Raw genomic sequence first — 20565 nt, forward strand, 5'->3', positions numbered from 1 at the left:
AAAAAGTGACATCGAGAGCATAACAATCATGGAAGAAAAGATTAATACTTCACTTTCTGATATGCTGAGCACTCCAGATATGGCAAACAAGTCTATACGACTAAAAAGAAAATGTTTATTATATTTTAGTTATCAACAACAAAAAATATAATAAACAGAAACGAGTGTCTTTCTGACATAAATCAAACATCAACATAATCAATGTCATAATGAATTTGTACAAAATTAAATAAAATTAAAATATTGTACTTAACATAACTAGATAATTTTAATAAGTTAAGTTTTAATGTTTTGTTAATTTGAAAATTTAATGGATTAACCTCATGTTGTAAGTTTTTATACTAGTTTTATATAATGCTATTTAATTTTAATTTCATTGTATTTACTGATACCATATTTTAGCATATCCTGAAGAAGCAAATAAATTTTGCGAAAGCTAGATAAAGAACAAAGAGTTTCACTTTCCTGCCCTATTAATGACTGCAACCCCAAAATAAAACTTTATTATATATATATATATATATATATATATATATATATATATATATATATATATATATATATATGATGTTCTTTAAGGTTAAATAAAGTCCAAAATAATGAAACATCGTTTAATAAAAAATTACAAAATACAAAACTTTATCACAAACTTAAAAGTGTATAATACAAAATTAATATGTCGCATTTGATATTATTTAAAATATATTCATAGATATAAATACAATTTATTCTGGCTTTGGTTTAGATATCAGCTATTATCATACTATTAGTAAACCGGGAGCGTAGGATTTCTGGGCCACGAGTAGACTTACTTTCTAGTCTTCCATATTTTGACCGATTTTGAATAACCCACTTATACTAATTACTAACCTACAAATTAGATAACAAAAAATGTATATTATAGAGTATAGTTTTATAGGCTTGCTCACCCGTTAATACTGTTTATTTAGATATTCAGTAATTATTTTTTAAAGGTCCGTTTTCCTCTTGACGATTTGTCCGTCGAAATAATTATTATTGACGAGTGATGATTATATTCACCTCACATGGTAATCACTTTTCTAGGCCAACTTATCATCGCTAAAGATTGCTTCACAGTAGTTTAGCACACGTCTAGTAGTTTAGTTGAGTAATTAAGTACTTAACTTGTTTGAACACTCATTTTAGCCGATCTGACTACAAGAGTTGACTAAATAGAACCTTATTATATTTTATCGAGTAGGCCACCCCCACTACATTTTTATTGGACTACATGTGTCACTAAATATTGGTCATTTGTAAATAATTCATTTTACTCCACTTGATTTAGCAAACTCTGCTAATTTACTCTACTTTTGCGAACAGTGACTCACTCGATCAAATTAGTTTAACCTACTAAATCACTGGCTATTCCTGAACTAATCGATCGTTGATCGATAATCGATCATCGATCGATCATCGTGACAGTCCTCTTTAGGAAAACGTATTTTAAAACCGCAACACACCAATTTTATCTCATTTTGCTTAGTACTCTGATACCTTAACTTAAATAAATATATAAAGAAGTCATGGAGGGAGGCTATTCGAAGGCTGAGTAGCATTTTTTCACAAACGCCCAAGATACTAGGATTTTTTGTGATATTTTCAATATAAGAAAAAAAATTGTATTCGTTATTTTCAATTAGGATCTGTTAAAAAGTAGTAAACAATGTAAACGTAATACATGCCTAAAGTTTTTCTTGTATGATCCAAGAATAAGCACCACTGCGTAGGCAGTCGTAAAGAGAAACTGTTTACACAACAGAACAATTCGTAATACAATTTCCGTTATTTTTTGTTTTTGAGATGTTTTAGAGATAAATAGCCATGCTGGTTTGAAAAAGTCTAATAAAAACAACATTATTGCCCTCCTATTGACTTACATAAACCTTCTACAATTTGGGTCGGATGGATGATCCGTTATAATATTTACAAGCTATAGACTCTAACAAAATTATTGTTCCCCTGTGTCGTATAAAGTTTTTCGAAGTGTTTGTTTAGGTACAAAATAAAAAATTGTTCATGACGCTCAATAAATTCAACAGCAGCCTTATTACCAGCAATCTCTCACTGATCGGCCATCTAATCAAGTCGTTGCATATCTCTATGGCACATGGATGATCCTGAGTAGGATTATGGCTTACAAAATATTTTTATTTTGTAGTGCATCAATAATTTAAGAGACCCTGTTTTTTAAAATATGGATCATTTGATTACTCTACATAATATTTTTTAGACTTGAAGTTATTTTTATTTTCGTGGAGACTATTTTCCGAACAGAATATGACTAGTTGTGGATATTTGATGTGAACTTAACGATGCATTAGGAACTTTCAGAAATATTACTAAATATATATTGCAATATTTTGATTTTAACTCAAATGAGACCTATAGCGGTCTAGGCCAGCCTCTGCGTATCCCATAACCATTCATATTCTGGTCGATCAGTACCAACAGTGTAAAAAAATTGTTGGTAAAGAACCGCATAAGGGCAAGTTTAGACACGGCAAAACCCGCGTGGTTCCAGTCTGCGCATAAAAAAAATCAAAAGTTATCATAAGTTCGATACGATTGGTTTCGCGTATTACATTATATTCGTATACCGAATCCGTGCGGAATCCGCGTGTATACATTTTCCATCGTTTGAGTGGCGGTTACCGCACAGAGACATGATCCGCGCGGTTTAGTGAACATCAGTTCGGAATAGCGCGGAATCCGCCGTGTCTGAACTACTCCTAAAAATAAATAATATCTATTTGTAAATATTTTCAACAGTTTTTCTCCGTAAAGGAGAATCATCTCCAATACTATCCAGTGTTTTGGTCTGTTTATTTTTATGCTTTCTATTTTTTCGACAGTATAAAAATATCAGGAAACTCATTATAATAATAACAGCTGCTGTTGCTCCTGCGCCTATACAAATCTTTTTCAGTAAGTTATTTCTTTTAATTGCTTCAAATTTTATATTGCATTGACTGAACAACTGTAAGTCTTCATCCTTCAAAGTCACGGTGCATTCTAAAACAAATAAATTAAAATATTGCTGATGCATTTCGCGATACCTATTAAAAAAAAATAAAATACATGTTTATATTTAGTGAGTTATTATTGGCGGATGAAAATATATTCATAAAACCCGATTATTGTCAAAAATAGTTTTCCCATTAATGAGAAACTTTTGCAGATATTTAGAATAAATCGCACTTCCTACAATCTTATCCAGTGCTCAGACACTAATGATCGAAGTGATTGAAGAACTATCACAACCAACGAACGAACAACTACATCTTCAAATCGTAGGAATCCCCAATATTAATCCGTGATCCCAATCATCCACTTATAAATTAATACCATGACTTCCCACTCCCCTAAAGCAGATACCAAACTCAAAAATCAACCTCACGATCTCAAATCCACAAACGCAAACTTCAAAACCTAACCTAACCTATTTTCTATTCCTCTTTGCCGACGTAAACCAGTGAAGAGCGCCTTTCCACGTTCTGTGAGATGTCGGCTTAAAGGATGCCTGAATTCCTGTGTATGGTGGAAGTCAACGTCCTTGTTGTACTCCGAGTATTGTTTCTAAAGTTAGTTAAGACACTGAAAATATTCTCTGGAATCAAATTCGATCAAGGTTAATGCCTCAATTGTGAAGAAAACTATGATTGATGAAAATTTGACGAAACGGGTCAGAGAAGAAGAGGATGACCCAGAACAAGGTTCCTTGATAACATCGATGAAGAGATGAGGAATATGGGAATACGTGCTTGGCGGAGGAAGGCGATGAAATAAAAGGAAAAGAGAAGTAGGGGGCAATCACCAACCCGATGGACTTACACAGTGGAAACACAGCTCGAAATAAAGAAAGACGGATAACCAGCATCAAAAGAGTTATAAGAATAAAGGAAAAACATCAACCATATTATTACTAATAGCACGACGCGTTATAAGTTGTAACCTTCTAATGCATTATGTAGTATTCCCATTAAAAGCACTGTGAAGGTAATGTAGTGACTTTATTCTAGTCGATAGTCCTACAATATAGACTATAACTATACGTGTGTAAGATGTGCAGAATCAAAAAATAAGAAGTGTCGTACATAATATAATTTATACTTACGTGACTCAGCTATGAGGCAAATAAACCTAGTAAACTGTACTTGTCTGGTTTTAAGCCAGTAATTCACTCTCCAACAGTCACATGTATCATTAAAAGCAACAGTGACATTATCGTTGATTAACTTTTGCAAATTGCACAGTCCCATAAATAAACCAGGTGTTACATTAAAATAAAAATTACCAGTTACATTCAACGTTGTTAATAATGGCATCAGTCCAAAATTGGGAAAGTTTGTAGGGTTTTCAGCGTCAGTCGTTTTACTAATATCGATTTGTATAAGAGGACTGGAAATAGGGCTCGCAGCTTCTACAGCCTTTACTATATCTATATTTAAATTCTGTTTTAGGTACAGTGAGTTTAAATATGGCAGGTGAAAGATGCTTGGAGGTATGCTAAGAATAGCATTTAACGACAAATCTAAAGTTGTTAAGCGATATGCGTCCTCAAATAGGTCTTTATCTAATTTAGAGATAAGATTGTCTCCTAAGTACAAGAATTTTAAACTACTGAATTTGCTAAGGTCACTTCTTGTTATTTTCCTTATTCTATTGTAGCCCAAATCGATTACCTATAACAAAAAAGAAAAAACATCTAAGTATAGTCCGTCTAGAAAGTATCCGGAATTTTATATTTTTCCTAATTTTAATAGATTTCCTTTTTGTAACATTTTAAGACAAAAGTAATGCATTAAGTAGGTTGTGCCGATAGTAGGTTATGGACAAAATCGCATGACAACACCATCTGTCAAATACTGTTGTTTGTAAACAGACTTAAGATTTGTGAAATAATGTGGCAAGTAGAAAAAAGAAAAGTGGTGGAATATTTGTATAAAAAGGGTGTCCGAATCAATAAAAAATTAGTGCAATTGACTGAAATCGGAAAAAGTGCAGTGTATAAGACAATAAAGAGAATAAAAAATGGCATAGATATGAGACATAGACCAGTTTTGGGTAGACCGCGTCAGATTCGCGGAAACAATTTAAATGCTTTAGTGGCTTTAGGACGACAAAATCCGCGCCTAGGGTTTCGAAAATTAGCGAACAGATTTGGAAATAAACGAAGAACAAAAGTGTGCCCAAAAACTGTCCATATGTCACTGAAAAAGCAAGGCTACATATCAAGGAATCCACAAAAAATCCCTACAATGACACCTCTGCAAAGCAACGAAGAATAGATTTTTGTCAACGTTTTCGACAAGATAATGTTAATATTGTCTTAATATCTGATAAAAGTTGTTTCCAGCTTGGTGCAAATCATCTAAAAGTCCTATCAAGAGAAAATGTTACCGTTCAAATTTCCAAATTTCCCACTAAAATAATGGTTTGGGGAGCAATATCTTAGCGTGGTGCTACACCTCTCTGTATAGTTAATGGTACTGTTGATAGTGCGAAATATTGTGACATCCTAAATGGTTTTCTTCTTGAAACGGCTCATGTTTTATATCCAGAGGGGTGGCGTTTTCAGCAAGATAATGCAAGATGACAAACTTCTGCTTATACTCAAGCTTGGATGCAAGAACACGAATTGACAACAATTCCGTGGCCAGCAGCATCTCCAGATTTTAGCCCCATTGAAAACATATGGGGACTGATGAAGATTGAAGTGGAACGAGCAGTGACACGAGATAAAGAAGGTTTTATTCGGTCAGTTTTACAGGCCTGGAACACCATTACCGAAAATTATGGCCTTGACCTAATTTAGGGTGTACCTGGACGTTTAGTTAAGTGTTTAGATTTAAATGGAGGTTGTATAAGTAAATGAGATGAATTATTTGTTGAAATTTTATATTTCAAGTGATATAAATAAATACCGTAAAATTATAATTTTGCTTTCTTTTTCCGGATACTTTCTAGACGGACTATATATAGGAAAATGTATATCAGATTAAAAAAATTTTATTTAAAAAATTACTTTATAAAAGGTATAATAATAAGTAAATAAATATTATTGTACCTTTTATAAAGAAATTTTTTAAATACAATTTTTGTGATACATGGTATACAGCCAACTACAGGAATTTAGTTTCCTTGGGGTACATCAGATTGCTGAACTAAATTTTAAAAAGGTAAAAACACAGTTTACTTCGTTTAGCCTCTTCTACTCAAATCCGACTTTCACCTTCACACTGGTGCCCCCTGTGAAACCTATCCACCCATCTGTAGAATTCAGTAACCAACCTTAGTGGAAAGTTGGGTCGGAACTGACGAGAGCGGGTGATGGTTCTAAAAAAGGGGGTTTGGTGTTGGACTAACTATTTAACTCTGTATAAAAGCCAATGTTATGAAAGCTACAAAGAAAGAAGCCGGACTATTTAACCTACGACTAACTCGGAAACGAAATAAGGAGGATGATTTGATGATTTGTACGTGGAATGCAAGAAGCCTTTATCAACCTGGAGCTACAGCTCTACTCATACAAAAAATGTATAGAGCCAAAGCAGACATCATTGCTTTACAGGAGATGAGATGGAGTGGTTCAGGAATCCTGGAAAAAAGAACTATAATATCTTCTACAGCGGACACCCTACTCCTCACAAATTTGGTACCGAATTTATTGTGAGCAGCAGGACGAAACGCAGCGTAATTAATTGTAAGGCTATTGTACACATAATATGTCGATAAGAATTAAAGGAAAGTTTTCTTATGATAGCATTATAAATATTGACACATAACCGAAGAGAAAGATGATGATGAAAAATATGTTTTATGAGGCACTGGACCGGAAGTACGACCAGGGCCCAAAACATGATATTTAAATATTAACAGGAGACTTAAATGCCAAAGTTGAAGGCAGGGGAAAGTGTCCCTAGGTGTTGGATGGGGGAACACCCTGGCAAGTCCTAGAACCAGCGGGTAGGTGGGAAATAAAATACCTCCTGGGAACCAAAACTGACGAATTTATGGCAACCCTAAGGCTCTCCAGGTTGGGGGTTGGGCTTAGGGCTAATAACTCTATCTCGTAAAAAAACTTTGTTACGAGATCTACAGCTAAAGAAACCGAACGGAACTTACGACGACGACCAATGCAACGAAATAAGGGCAAAGATTTATCAACCTGGAAATCTTAAAAAATTATTAGACTAACTCAATATAAAGCACACATTACTGCTGTGCAAGAAGTAAGATGGACTGGCCAAGGGATTATCCTAAAGAGACAATGCGATATTTATTACAGCTGTCACTGCCCACGAATATGTTGTCTAAGAGTAAGCGGTAAGTTTTTTAACATCACTCTAATAAATGTACACACTTCAACCGCAGACAAAGAAGAGGATGTCAAAAATCAATTCTATGACAAAGTAGAGATTTTTTACCACAGATGCCTCAGAAAGGACATCAAATTCATAATTGGAGATCTTAATGCAAAAATAGGGAAAGAAAATCTATATATATATATTCCATACATCGGAAAATTCAGTGCTCATGATAATATAATCATAGGATTTGCAGCTTCCAAGGGCATAGTCCTTGGAAGTATCTACTTCCCCCACAAAAATATCCATAAAGTAACATGGACTTTGCCTGACTCAGACCACTTCTTGGTAAGCGCAAAAATAAGAGCAAGAATTTCAAACGCAAAAAAACTAAAAGGATAAGAAAAGGGCCCGATACAATTTAAAACTCTTGAAAGAGCCTCGTACACTAGAAAAGTGTCAAAATTACCTTGAAAATGAAAACACAATAGACGATAATATTTAACAGCTAGCGAGCAATGGGATATGTGTAGAAAAACAATAAGGGAAGCTACAGATGACGTCATAGGACCAGAAGAACTCACTCCATGTAATGATTGGTTGATGATGGATGTGAAGATATTACTAAAACAAAAAATTAGGCACATTTATTTATGCAACAAAGAAGAACACGGGATAAGGAGCAAACGTACAAAGAACTCAGGAAGGACGAAAACCACGTGCATCGAAGAAAAAAGCGGACCTAGGAAAACCAGGTTATGCAAGAGCTTTAATTACTAAAGGGAAAAATGAAACTAGAAAATTCTATAATATCCTAAATAAGACAATAAAATTATTCAAACCACAGCTGACGATGTGTGGGGACCAAAATGGAAAAATAATTAGTATCAGTGACGCAGCACAAAGCAGATAGGTTGGGCACTTCAAAGAACTAGTACTATACCTCAGTACCGAAGTGAAAAATGATGGGTCACCCCAAAGCCATGGACTACATGGCTTTAGGGTGACGCAGATGGACAATCTCCAAAACAAACGCAAATCGTCTGCTCCTCTTCGAAATGAAGATACTACGCAGAATAATGGGCGCAATCTGTGAGATTTGTATTTGGAGAAGGCGGTATAATTTCTTTAGATTATGAATCTAAAGAAGAAAATATTTTGACCATATAACATACATACCTCGACGTCTGAGGTCAAGCATTGTGGAAATTCTCTAAACTCTCTGTTATAACAATCAGCTGTTTTCATTTTGTGCGAACGGGTGATGAGACATGTTGGTCCTTGGTTGCAATTTATGGCATATATATACATTATTTGCAGGTTCAACAGCCATAAAATCTCGATTTTCATATCTGGTCCCCCTCAGCACTGAAACATAAAATCAATTGTGAATAAAGTAGTCATCAAACACGAGAAAAATTAGTATAATAAAATATAGAAAATAACTATCGTGTATACAGGGTAATTTTTTGGGAGTTTCACTTCCAGTTATACTAAAACTTCTTTATTGCGTCATGCGCACTACTTAGACAGCAGCTGTGAAGGCTCTACTAGGCCTGCCTTCCTTGAATTTCATAATACAAGGGAGAAATACTTAAAGCCCAACTCCAACTAGAAATTTAATTTCAACATATATTGTATTGTCATTTATAAAATGTTTCATTTATTCATGACCAATTCACAACCTGGAAAATATTGCAAAACGTGTTGTTTGTTCATGTAACATATTTGATGATTATAGTTTCCTACAAATCTTTTTGATTGTCGCATGAAGATACCTGAGAAACGAATTAAACAAAAGGGTATGAGAGACTGGGAATTTAACGATATAAATAAATAAAAAAGCTTGATCCAGAACATGCAGTGAAAACTGTAAGAGCCTTGAATACAGGAAGTAGTGATATATGTTTTAAATATTCAGTACAATCTTTGAATTTTTTTAATACAACCTCGTATCATTGATTAAAACTACGTATTGACCATCCTTTTTAACTATATTAATTTGACTTATATACAAATTTAATTAAGTTTTCCTGTTGTGCCTAAACAGCAATAAAGGTATTGTATTCCTATTTTAAAACTAAATAACAGTAGAGGGAGTGCCGGGAGTCAACCATAACAGTTCTAAATAGAACTAAAAATACATAAAAGTGGTAATTGTAAATTTTTTTATGTTACAAAATTATTTAAATTGTTGTTGATGACTTTGCATATGATATAACATGGGGTAAACATACAAAACAACGAGAATCGGGAAAACATAATAGGTTATTATTTATATACATATATATATATATATATATATATATATATATATATATATATATATATATATATATATATATATATTGAAAAAATACAATCGTCTTAATTTAAATATACAAAAAAGTGGGGTAAAAAATCTCACTGCTATTATTGGTCACAAAAAAAAAGAAAATAGTGACAATACTCTACATAATTAATTATATGAGCCAAACTTGTAACAAGTAAGATACTAACTTAAAAGCTAACGAAATGGACATGCCATGAAAACACTTCTAAAAAAGAATTATGTAGAGAACTTTTTTCAAAACCTAGAGGGCAAAGTAGTAAACAAAATAAACATGTAGACGAGGTAGTTCTAGTTTTGTTTATATAGTCTATGTTTTATCGTACCTTTTTTGACAGATTTTTCGTAGCCTAAACGATTTTTAAGGGTGGTTTGTTAGAAGTTATAGTCAGGTGCGTTGTAAGTCATTGATTTGGTGTAAATGTAAATTAATTTCAGGGAACACGGGAAGCTTTTTTATCAATGCTAACATTACGTCAAAGATCATGGGAAGTACAAAAAATAATTCTGTTTTATAGATTTTGAAAAGGCGTTTGATTGGGTCCAACATGATAGGAGGTTTGATTATCTATACTAATTGGAATAGATGATATAGAAATAGATCAAAATTTTCATTTAAAGAGAGGTAAGACAAGGTGGTGTGTTATCGCCAATTTTGTGTAACATGTACTCGGAAATAATATTAAATGAAGCCTTGGAAGGGCAATGTGGAGTTCGAATTAGCAGTAAACTATCAACAACATTTGCTCCATGCTCCAATAACGGACTAAGAATCAGCAGAGGTAACGAAGCACTAAGCCTACCAATTTTCCGCAGCAAGATGAATCGCTATGAATTATTTTAAATTCGATTCGGGAAAATGCATTTCCAAAGTGCATCGCAACTGAAAAATTTGCAACTCGGAAAATCTCGACCGAAAAGTTTAATTTTGTTACTCAAAGGTTTTCAAGGTCGCTGAACAAGAATATGATAACGATGATGGTCTCCGAGGAAATACTCCGAGAGGAGGTCCTTTCCTGCAGTATGTTAATTTCATTCTAAATCAGTCGACAGTCATTAGCCGGTCGTTTTTAAAGTCGGTAAACACGAATATGATAACGACCATGGTTTTCGAGCTACCTGGTGCTCAGGTTGGACCTCATCTCCTGGTGGTTTATGTTATTTTTATTCGAAATTAATCGAAAATTATTACTCAGGGGTTTTCGAGGTCGCTGAACAAGAATATTATGACGGGGATGCTCTTCGAGCTATCTGGTGTCCAGGCTGGACATCATCTCCTGGAGTGTTTAATGTTGATAAATAAATAAATAAATACCTAACATAAAACTCCCGGAGACGAGGTAGAGATTGGGCATAGGTAGCTCGAGGACCATCGCCGTCATAATATTCGTCTTTACTGATCCCCCGAGTAATGACTTTTGATAGATTTCGAATGAAAATAACATAAAACTCTGGGAGATGAGCCCTACAATGGGTACCAGGTAACTAGCGAACCATCTTCGTTATGATATTATAATAATCTGTCGATAATGTAGATATCATAGTTGCAATTTTTTCATTTTCTATGCACTTTAGAACAAAATTCAATTTTTCAAATATTATAGTTTGGATGACATAATTTTTGATGTTTTCCAATTTAAGTGTTTCTCCCGCAATTTCAATTTAATAAATGTCAAAAAATTGTGTAATATATTGTACAAATAAACCATTTACATCATTGTTTAATTACAAATAAGAGTGGTCAATATTTAATAATCTAATTTAATGATAACCTAATTGGATCTATTGTCAAATGTTATTGTAGGTATAATAAATAAATGTGTTAAATTAAATTCAAAGAATTAACGAATTTTATTAAAAAATTAAAAAATCATAAAACAGGAGTATACTCCAATTACCATATCTGTCACAAATACAGATATTTTATACTTTTGTGAAAGATATTTTGTTGTCTGTCTATTTTTCTATGTTTTGTCGTACCTTTTTTCAGATTTTTCGTAGCGTAAACGATTTTGAAGGGTGGTTTGTTACTCTCAGTTTTAGAAGTTATAGTCAGGTGCGTTGTAAGTGATTTATTTGGTGTAAATGTAAATTAATTTCGGGGAACACGGGAAGCTTTTTTATCGACGCTAACATTATGTCAAAGATCATGGGAAGTACAAAAAATAATTTACGTCTGTTTTATAGATTTTGAAAAGGCGTCTGATTGGGTCCAACATGATAGGCTGTTTGATTATCTATAATAATTGGAATAGATGATATAGATCTAGATATAGATCAAAATTTTCATTCAAAGAGATGTAAGACAAGGTTGTGTGTTATCGCTAATTTTGTTTAACATGAACTCGGAAATAATATTAAATGAAGCCTTGGAAGGACAATGTGGAGTTCGAATTAGGGATAAGCTATCAACAAGATATGATTTGCAAATGACACAGTGATCATGGCTGAAAGTATCGAAGATCTTCACTTCCTTATAGATCGAGTCGCTAGAGAATGCTCCAATAACGGATTAAGAATCAGGTTTCCAAAATTTTATGTGTATCTTGTATTACAATATGGATGTGAAACCTGGATCATGAAGGTTAATATGATGAACAAATTAGAAGCCTTCGAGATGTGGTCATATCGTAGAATGCTCAAAATATTATGGGTTCAACGCATCTCAAACATACAAGTCTTAAACAAAAGAGGTCAATGCGAAGATGACTTGACAAAGATGATAAAAAGGAGAAAACGTGAATATTAGGGTCATATAATGAAAGCGGATACTGAATACTGCAGTTATAGAGAGAGAATAATGTAGCGGCATTGATAGTCATGGAAGCTACCTACACCCAATTTAGACACAGTACTCAAAGAAGAAGAAGACTGCTTTGTAGTATTTGTAGATATTTGGTTAAACAATTTTTAATACGGGGGGATGAGGCATTGTGGAGCATAGGGGCAATGTAAACCACACAGTTTATTTTTTTTTAATTGGCAACACTGCATCTAGTAACTACCATAAATATGCGTAGACATCTTATCTACTTTTAGTATGAGCTTGAAACCACGGTATGTATGTTTAGAAGTGTTATAAATTGAAACACGTGTTTCAACATCTAAGGGATCTAAGGAAGGAACATCTGATCTAAGAAATTTACTACTTTTGACTAAAGATTATTCGGTAAGTAGGCATATTTACTTTAACTATGTACTTTTAATAATTAACTTGATAACTTAATAATTAATTGACGAAACAGGTTTAGGTACAGTCCCCAAATGTAATAGTTAAATCTTGGCGCATAAAGAACGGAAACAAGCTGTACGGCTGACTTCTGCTGAATGTTTCTAATGTAACGAGTGGTTCTCCTCATCAGCCGATGAAGAAGGATGGGTACGTTGCTCGGTTTGTCTGGAATGGGCTCATGAAGCGTGTGCGGGAATAGATCCAGAAGATTATAAAAAAATTTCAGTGTGAATTTTGTATTTCTGAATAAGTATAATATGTATCTATTTTTACTAATGTTCTCTTACCGGTTTTCTAAGTTTTTTTGATAACAAGTTACTTTTTCCTTAATTCAATTTGCAAAACATAGCCATTAGGTAATGAAATAGTTTGATTTTTCTTAGTAGTTCTGACTTATGTTAGTTGTCATTTTTTGCTGCAAATACGTTAAATAAATTCAGTTTCAATTGCAACTAAATGACCGTTAAATGTTTAATGAACGTTCCTAATTGATTAAACAAAAAAAAATTATTTCTGGTTTAACTATATGTGCATATCTTCCTTAGATGGTTCACAATGTCACATCCTCCCCTAACTAATATTGATCGAATTGAATATTGGCATAATTATAGGAAAAAATGTATTAAAACATCTACAAATGGAAAACCCTCAGGAACTAACGATATTGATTCACTGATTTTCGGTATGCTACATTGACCTCTCTTTGGTATACAATAATATTGGACACTCTTGACAAATATAAACAAGATATCGCTGCTGTACAGAAGATAATGTGGAAACGAAATCCTAATTATACTGGAAAGAAAGAGACATAAAATTTACTTCAGTTGTCATGTAAATCAACATACTCTCGGGGTATGATTCATTGTTGGAACCAGATAAAAACAAGCTATAATAAGCTTGAAAGTCATCAACCATCGAATATGTTAATTTAATAGCAACAAGTAAAAAAAATTAACAAAAATAGTGAAGTATATAAAAGGATCAAAAACATTCGGGCTATAATAAATCAAGAGAAGGCAAACTATATGATAATGGGGGAAATATAAAATTAAAGAAAAAAACTTTACAGTTCAAGTAGAAGGTATTCAAAGGAAGATCAAAACACGTAGTTCAAACTCAAATACTACCAATGCTCTTCCGAAAACTAATATAGAAGAGAAGGAAAGGCAGACCACGAAAAATATGGAAAGATAGTGTTCTTGAAATCTACTCAAGAAGATGAGAATCTAAACGAAAATTTTGAAATAAAAGTCCTAAGAAAAATACATGGAGCCATTCACAACGAATTATGAAGGAAACAATATAATTTTGAACTATCACCTATATAGAGAACGAAATATCGTAAAAACAATCATAATTAAGATGATTGGGACGTGTGTTAAGGATGAAGTATGAAGATCCGGTCCAAAAATCGATTATTGGAAAACCTGTGATAGAGACAACGCAGAAAATCAAAAAGGGACTTCCTGAACGATGTGGAAGCACATCTACAGATACTAAGAATAATAATAATGAGAAAAGTTGTCGCGGATGGATTCTATTTCGTATCGTTACGAGATCTTCTAGTCTAATAGCAGACCATGTCAACATGAATGGATTGTTAACGAAGATTCTCCCTTCCGGTTAGTGAAGTGCGTGGACTCCCGAATACAAATAACCCTTTTCAAATTCTTCTTCTTCTTGTAGTGCCAACCGTTTCGGATGTTAGCGACCATCAAAGATTTGTGGTTGTTGTGTTGAACCACGTACGTAGATTTTTCAGCAAGGAAATGTTTCGCCTTCCTGGTCCTCGTTTTCCTTCTACTTTTCCTTGAAGAATTAATTGCAGCAACCCATAACTTTCGCTATTCCTCATGATGTGACCAGTGTATTCAATTTTGGCTGTTTTTATTGTGGTTTACAGCTCTTTTCCTTTTTGCATTCTTAATAAAACGTCCTGGTTAATGTGGTAAGTATAGGATATCTTTAGGATTCTACGATAAAGCCACATTTTAAAAGTCTCAATTTTCTTACAGATAGCGTTTGTGAGAGTCCACGACTCAACTCCGTACAACAGTATAGGAAAGATATAATATCGTAGTAACCTGATTTTTATGGGTACTGATAAATCGTGGCATTTGAATAACTTAGCCATTTTTTGAAATGCAGATCTTGCTTTTTCTATCATCATCATCATCATCATCAATGGCGCTACAACTCTTCGTGAGTCTTTGCCGCGTTTATTATTGCCTTCCATGTTTGTCGGTCCTGTGCCAGTAATTCCCATTGTCGCACTCCCATTTTCTCTAGATCTTCTTTGACTGCATCTTTCCACCTTTTTCTAGGCCGCCCTACAGACCTTCTTCCCTCTGGCTTTTTCCAGAACACATTATTTATAAGGCGATTGTCGTTACTGCGTATCACATGCCCTGCCCATCTGAGTCTATTGGCCTTTATATATCTGACTAGATTTTCTTTTCCGAATAGGGACTCTAGCTCGTTATTGTATCTGCCCCTCCATTCGTTTGTCACGCTGTCTCTGGAAGGGCCATATATCATTCGAAGAATTTTACGTTCCCACACCAGCAATTTATTTATTTCTCTTTTTGTTAGCGTCCATGTTTCGCTTCCACACGCGACTGCTGGTCGTATTATGGTCTTATATATCCGGATTTTTGTATCTCGTGAAAGAAGTTTTGACTTCATTAGATGTTGCATTGCAAAGAAAGATCTGTTTCCTGCCATTATTCTGGTTTCAACTTCTCGCTCTAATTTGTTGTCATTTGTGATTGTTGCTCCTAGATATTTAAATTCTTTAACCACTTCGAAGTTGTGATCATTTATAGTAATGCTTTGCCTTATTCGCCGTCGCTCTTGTTTTGAGACGACCATGTATTTTGTTTTGTCTTCAATTATTTTTAGACCGATGTTTAATGCAGCTTCTTTAAAGCTCGAGATAATATCCTTAATTTCTAATGTTGATTATGCTACTGCGTCTACGTCATCGGCAACGGCGAGTATGATTTTTGCTCCCCGAGCAGTTATGTCTGGTTTGATTTTTGGATATATTTTTCGCATGACATATTCTAAGGCCAGGTTAAACAGCAATGGGGACAACGGATCTCCCTGTCTCAGTCCAGAATTTACGCAGAAAGCATTTGATATTTTTCACTCCATTCTAACTTGTGCAAAAGAGTTACTTACACACATTTGTGTTACCGCAGCTAGTTTCTTGGGTACGCCGAGCTCGATCATGCCTTCCATAATGTTGCACGATTAATTGAATCGTAAGCCTATTTGAAGTCTATAAAAATCTGATGCACGTCGTGATTATATTCCCAATACTTTTCAAGCATTTGTCTTATTGTAAATATTTGATCAATAGTCGATCTGCCAGGCCTGAAACCACACTGGTAGTCACCAACTATTTCTTCGGCGTATGGTACTAATCTTTTTAATAATATCGAAGCCAATATTTTATATGTAGTGTTGATTAGTGAGATTCCTCTGTAATTCATGCATGATTCCTTTTTTCCTTTCTTGTGTATTGGTACAATAATACTACTACACCATTCTTTCGGCATTATTTCTTGTTGCCAGGCCATTTCTATTAATTGATGGATTTTACTTATGAGTTCATGACCGCCTGTTTTAATTAGCTCGGCATCAATATTGTCCAGGCCAGGGGATTTATCGTTTTTAAGCGTTTTTATGGCATGCGTAATTTCTTCCATGCTTGGTGGGGGTATTTATAATTCGACCGTTTGATACTCATCTTCTTCATTGTTTCCACCATTTTCATTGTTTTCATCAGTGAAATTTTGGATATTTAGGAGCTCTTCAAAATATTCAGCCCATCTTTCTATTATTTTGTTTTCGGCAGCCAGCATTTCTCCATTTTTATCTCTTACGAAGTTTGGTGTGCTTATGTACGAGCCTCTCTTATGTTGTCTTACTTCTCTGTAGAAATTTTTATTTTGATTTCGTCTCTGTTCTCCTTCTACTTTTTCAATTTGTTGCTGTAGATATTGTCTCTTTTTTTGTCTAAGTATTCTTCTAGCTGCAGCTCTCTCCCTGTGGAATCGTATACGTTTTTCTTCTGATGGATTCGACAGAAACTCAATTCTTTTGTTTGCTTCTTTTAGAGTTCTTTCACATTCGTCGTCGAACCATTTTTTCTTTTTTGTTTTTTTAGTTTTTCCGATAGATTTCTCTGCTGCTTCTGTATTAGTTGTTTTTATGGAGTTTCATCGCTGATCTATATCTTCACTTTCATTTTCAATTTTCAATCTTTACTTTCATTTTCTATCCTAGATTTTATTTTTATGGAATGGTCCCAATTTTCATTGACGTTCGTACCAAGGTAGGTGTATGCTTTTATTCTTTCTATTGGTTGACCATTCCCACTGATTCTTTCAATTTGCTGTTCCTTCTTAGAGATCATCATAAATTTTGTTTTCTTAATGTTCAGTGAAAGTCTATATCTCTGAATCACTTCTGTGATTCTATTCATTAACTGCTAGAGGGCTTCATAACTGTCAGCGAATACCACCGTGTCATCGGAGTATCTGATGTTATTGATACATTCTCCGTTAATTCGAATTCCGGCTTCAACATCTTCTACTGCTTCTTGAAAAATTTCCTCAGAGTATATGTTAAACAGCGAGGGTGATAGTATACATCCATGTCGGACCCCACGTTTGATTTTGATATCATCGGATTCTCCTGCATCTGTACGGATAGACGATGTTTGATTCCAGTTAATATTGCTAATAATTCTTAGATCACAGGTGTTTATTCCAATACTTGTTAATATCTCCTATCAAATGCTTTATGGTAATCAATGAAGCATGTATAAATATCACAATTCAGATCTCCACATCGTTGAAATAGCATTTGTATGCTAAAGAGAGCCTCTTTCGTACCCACTGCGTTCCGAAAACCAAACTTTGTACTGCTGATTTTTTCTTCGCATAGTCTATTATTATCCGTTGATGTATGATTTTTAGAAATAACTTTAAAATATGGCTCATTGAGCTGATGGCCCGGAAATCATTGCAGGATACGGATTTTGTTTTCTTTGGTAGAGCAATAAACGTTGACTTCAACCATGATCTTAGTATTACTCCTTTTAAATATATATCATTGAATATTTTTAAAATAGCGTTAAATAGTGTTAAATAGCTTTGTGAGTTCAGCATATGCATTGTCAGGTCCAGGAGCTTTGCCATCTTTTAGTTGTGATATTGCTTTTCCAACTTTATCTGATGCGATTGGTAAGTGATTAATAGATATGTAGGACGGGGGTGGTTCGGACCTATTATCATCAAAGAGTTCTTGTATGTATTTGGCTCATATGCATATTTCTTGATTTTTGAAGACTAGCTGCTTGTTTTTTCCTTTTTATGCATATTAAATGTATCGTGTGTTTGTTCCAACAACTCTATCTCTTTACACTGTGTTTGTAACCAATTTTCTTCTTCTTCTTTCTAACAAACAACCTGACAAGCCACAATTAAAGTTAAGTGAGTTTTGCTTGATATTTCAAGAGGAATTTTTATCATGTTCTGGCAAAACCAATGCCCCGACGAGTCTGTATCTAGATGGGGGTTGTACACTAGCCATAGCGTGGGGCTCCCCTGCTCGTCGAACCTATCTTGCTACACGAACACCTGCTCGGTATCCCGCATTGAGCGAACCAGTGGCAAGTGGGAATAAGGTTCCGACCTCGCTCGTTAAACAAGTACCCGCCGACCAGCCTACTCCTCTACCACTCATATCCATAGTGCGGCACATCCTGCAAGCACACGTCGAACTTGAGGGGACTAGACATATTTGAACTTGCAGTTACAGAGGTTATGCGCAATGAAAGCAGAGTGGTTCCACGTAAGCTCGTCTCGGATACTAAAAGCACAAGCCCATTAGTCTAGTTAAAGCAGACTGCTTGGGCCTGGCCGCTATTAGACAGCTGGAAAGATCTTTTAAGGGAAGCCAAGGTATATTTTATTATACATATATTTATTATATATACTATTTATCAGTTTTAGAAGTTGTTGTCAGGCACCTTGTGCGTGATTTTTTGTATTTCTACCAGTAAAATCTACTAGTTTTACAGTTATTATTTATTTTTGAACAATGATAATTTATCAACAATTCTGATTAATATTTGGTTCACTGTACTTCCCAACTTATGCAGATATTCGATTAAAGATGTTTATTAAAACTCTTAATAACTAGATATATTATATATATGTCAATATTTATCAATTACTTGCTTTTTATTATAAAAAATATAAGAGCAAAGTCTTGATTAATATCTCTTACTTATCTGTTGTTTACAAAATGTATAATGCTATTAATAAGAGTGTTTTTCACAATTAATTGAAAATATTGTTAATTACATGTAATATGATATATTTTTTTATTTATCTGTTGATTCTGATAAAGAAATTTTGTTATTCGTTATTTTAAACCTTATTAAACCTCCCAAAATATTTCAATATTGCTTAAATGGACAAAAATTAAAAAGATTATATAAAATATTGTCGACATTTGAAAGTATTATGCTATTTTCGTTACATCTATCTATATCTGGACTGACTTATCTAATTTCATTTCCTAATGTTTCTATCTTGCATTTAAATTTTACTAACATAATTTCCTGTGTCGTCTACTGCCTCAAGTGCAGTGTTGTTTATAATTACATCTTGGACATCCACTAGTTCGTTGTACATGGTTTTTGTTTTTGTTAAGTTCATTTTTAGGCCAACTTCATTGCTAGCTGCATTTAGGTCGCTTATAAGTTCTTGTAGTTCTGTAAGATTATTAGCAATCAGAACGAACAAATCTTAGATGGCTGAGGTTCATTTTGTTCAGTTCATTTTGTTGAATATATTTTCTAGAGTTGCAGTGAAGAGTTTTGGTAATATTGCGTTTCCTTGTCAGACGCATCTGGTAGTGGGAAATTCTTGAGAGTTTTCATAAATTTTTACCTTAGCTTTTGCTTGTCTATATAAATTTGCTAAAGTCTCTGTATACGGTTTGCCGATGCCTTGGTTGGTCAAAACTTCAATTACTTATTTCACATTCCTTAGCTCTACTCATTAGTTCTCGAAGCGTATGAATATGATCCATTGTACTGAATCCACTTCTGAAGCCAGCTTGCCCTCTTGGGTGTGCAGCATCTAATGCATTTGTTAATCTGTTGTTGCTGATACTTGTGAATATCTTGTATATGATTGGTAGTAGACTTATAGGTCTGTAGGTGATGATATTCTCTTTGCTACCTTTCTTATGAACGAAAATTATGTTTGCTATATTCCAGTGGTATGGTATGCATCTTGATCTTAGGCAGTTCATAAATATGCCTGCTAAAATTTTCCAAGTTTTTTTGCCAGCATATTTAAGCAGTTCCACTGTTATGCCATCTATTCCAGCTGCTTTTAATTTTTGTAATTATTGTCGATTCTACTTCTTCAGGAAAGACTTCTGATACTTCTTCTTGGTTACTAATTGCTTCTTCAAGTATTTCAGGGGCTTTGTATAGTACGCTGTAGAATTTAGTTACGAGTTGTATTATTTCATTTCTGTAATTCTGGTGTTTTTGTTTGTTAGAGCGAGGATTTGCTTCTTCCCAATAATCAATGCTTTTCTTGTTTTCTTATAGTTTTTTCTGTTTTCGATTGCATTTT

General features: G+C 34.0%; 2 protein-coding genes across 5 annotated transcripts in view; one reads left to right on the top strand and one right to left on the bottom strand.

Annotated features, from left to right (window-relative positions):
* Positions 1–597: 597 nt before the first annotated feature.
* Positions 598–20565, bottom strand: part of LOC140451589 (uncharacterized) — a 36514-nt gene continuing 16546 nt past the window's right edge. For 2 of the 3 annotated variants that reach the window (XM_072545438.1, XM_072545437.1), the window contains exons 2-4: positions 8511–8699; positions 4139–4706; positions 598–3036 (exon numbers count right to left, since the gene is read on the bottom strand). In XM_072545438.1, coding sequence (XP_072401539.1) covers positions 2771–3036; positions 4139–4706; positions 8511–8681 — 1005 coding nt within the window. In that variant the 5' untranslated portion in view covers positions 8682–8699 and the 3' untranslated portion in view covers positions 598–2770. The remainder of the gene's footprint in view (positions 3037–4138; positions 4707–8510; positions 8700–20565) is intronic. The other variant, XR_011952088.1, reaches the window with a different exon arrangement.
* The window catches only part of disp (RND transporter family member dispatched), a 60567-nt gene continuing 52811 nt past the window's right edge, over positions 12810–20565 (top strand). Inside the window, exon 1 of one of the 2 annotated variants that reach the window (XM_072545436.1) lies at positions 12810–12829. The gene's annotated coding sequence lies outside the window, so the exon portion shown is untranslated. Of the gene's footprint in view, positions 12830–18743; positions 18871–20565 lie in introns of those variants that run through there. The other variant, XM_072545435.1, reaches the window with a different exon arrangement.

This window comes from Diabrotica undecimpunctata, chromosome 10 (assembly GCF_040954645.1).
Source record: "Diabrotica undecimpunctata isolate CICGRU chromosome 10, icDiaUnde3, whole genome shotgun sequence".
NCBI lineage: Eukaryota > Metazoa > Arthropoda > Insecta > Coleoptera > Chrysomelidae > Diabrotica > Diabrotica undecimpunctata.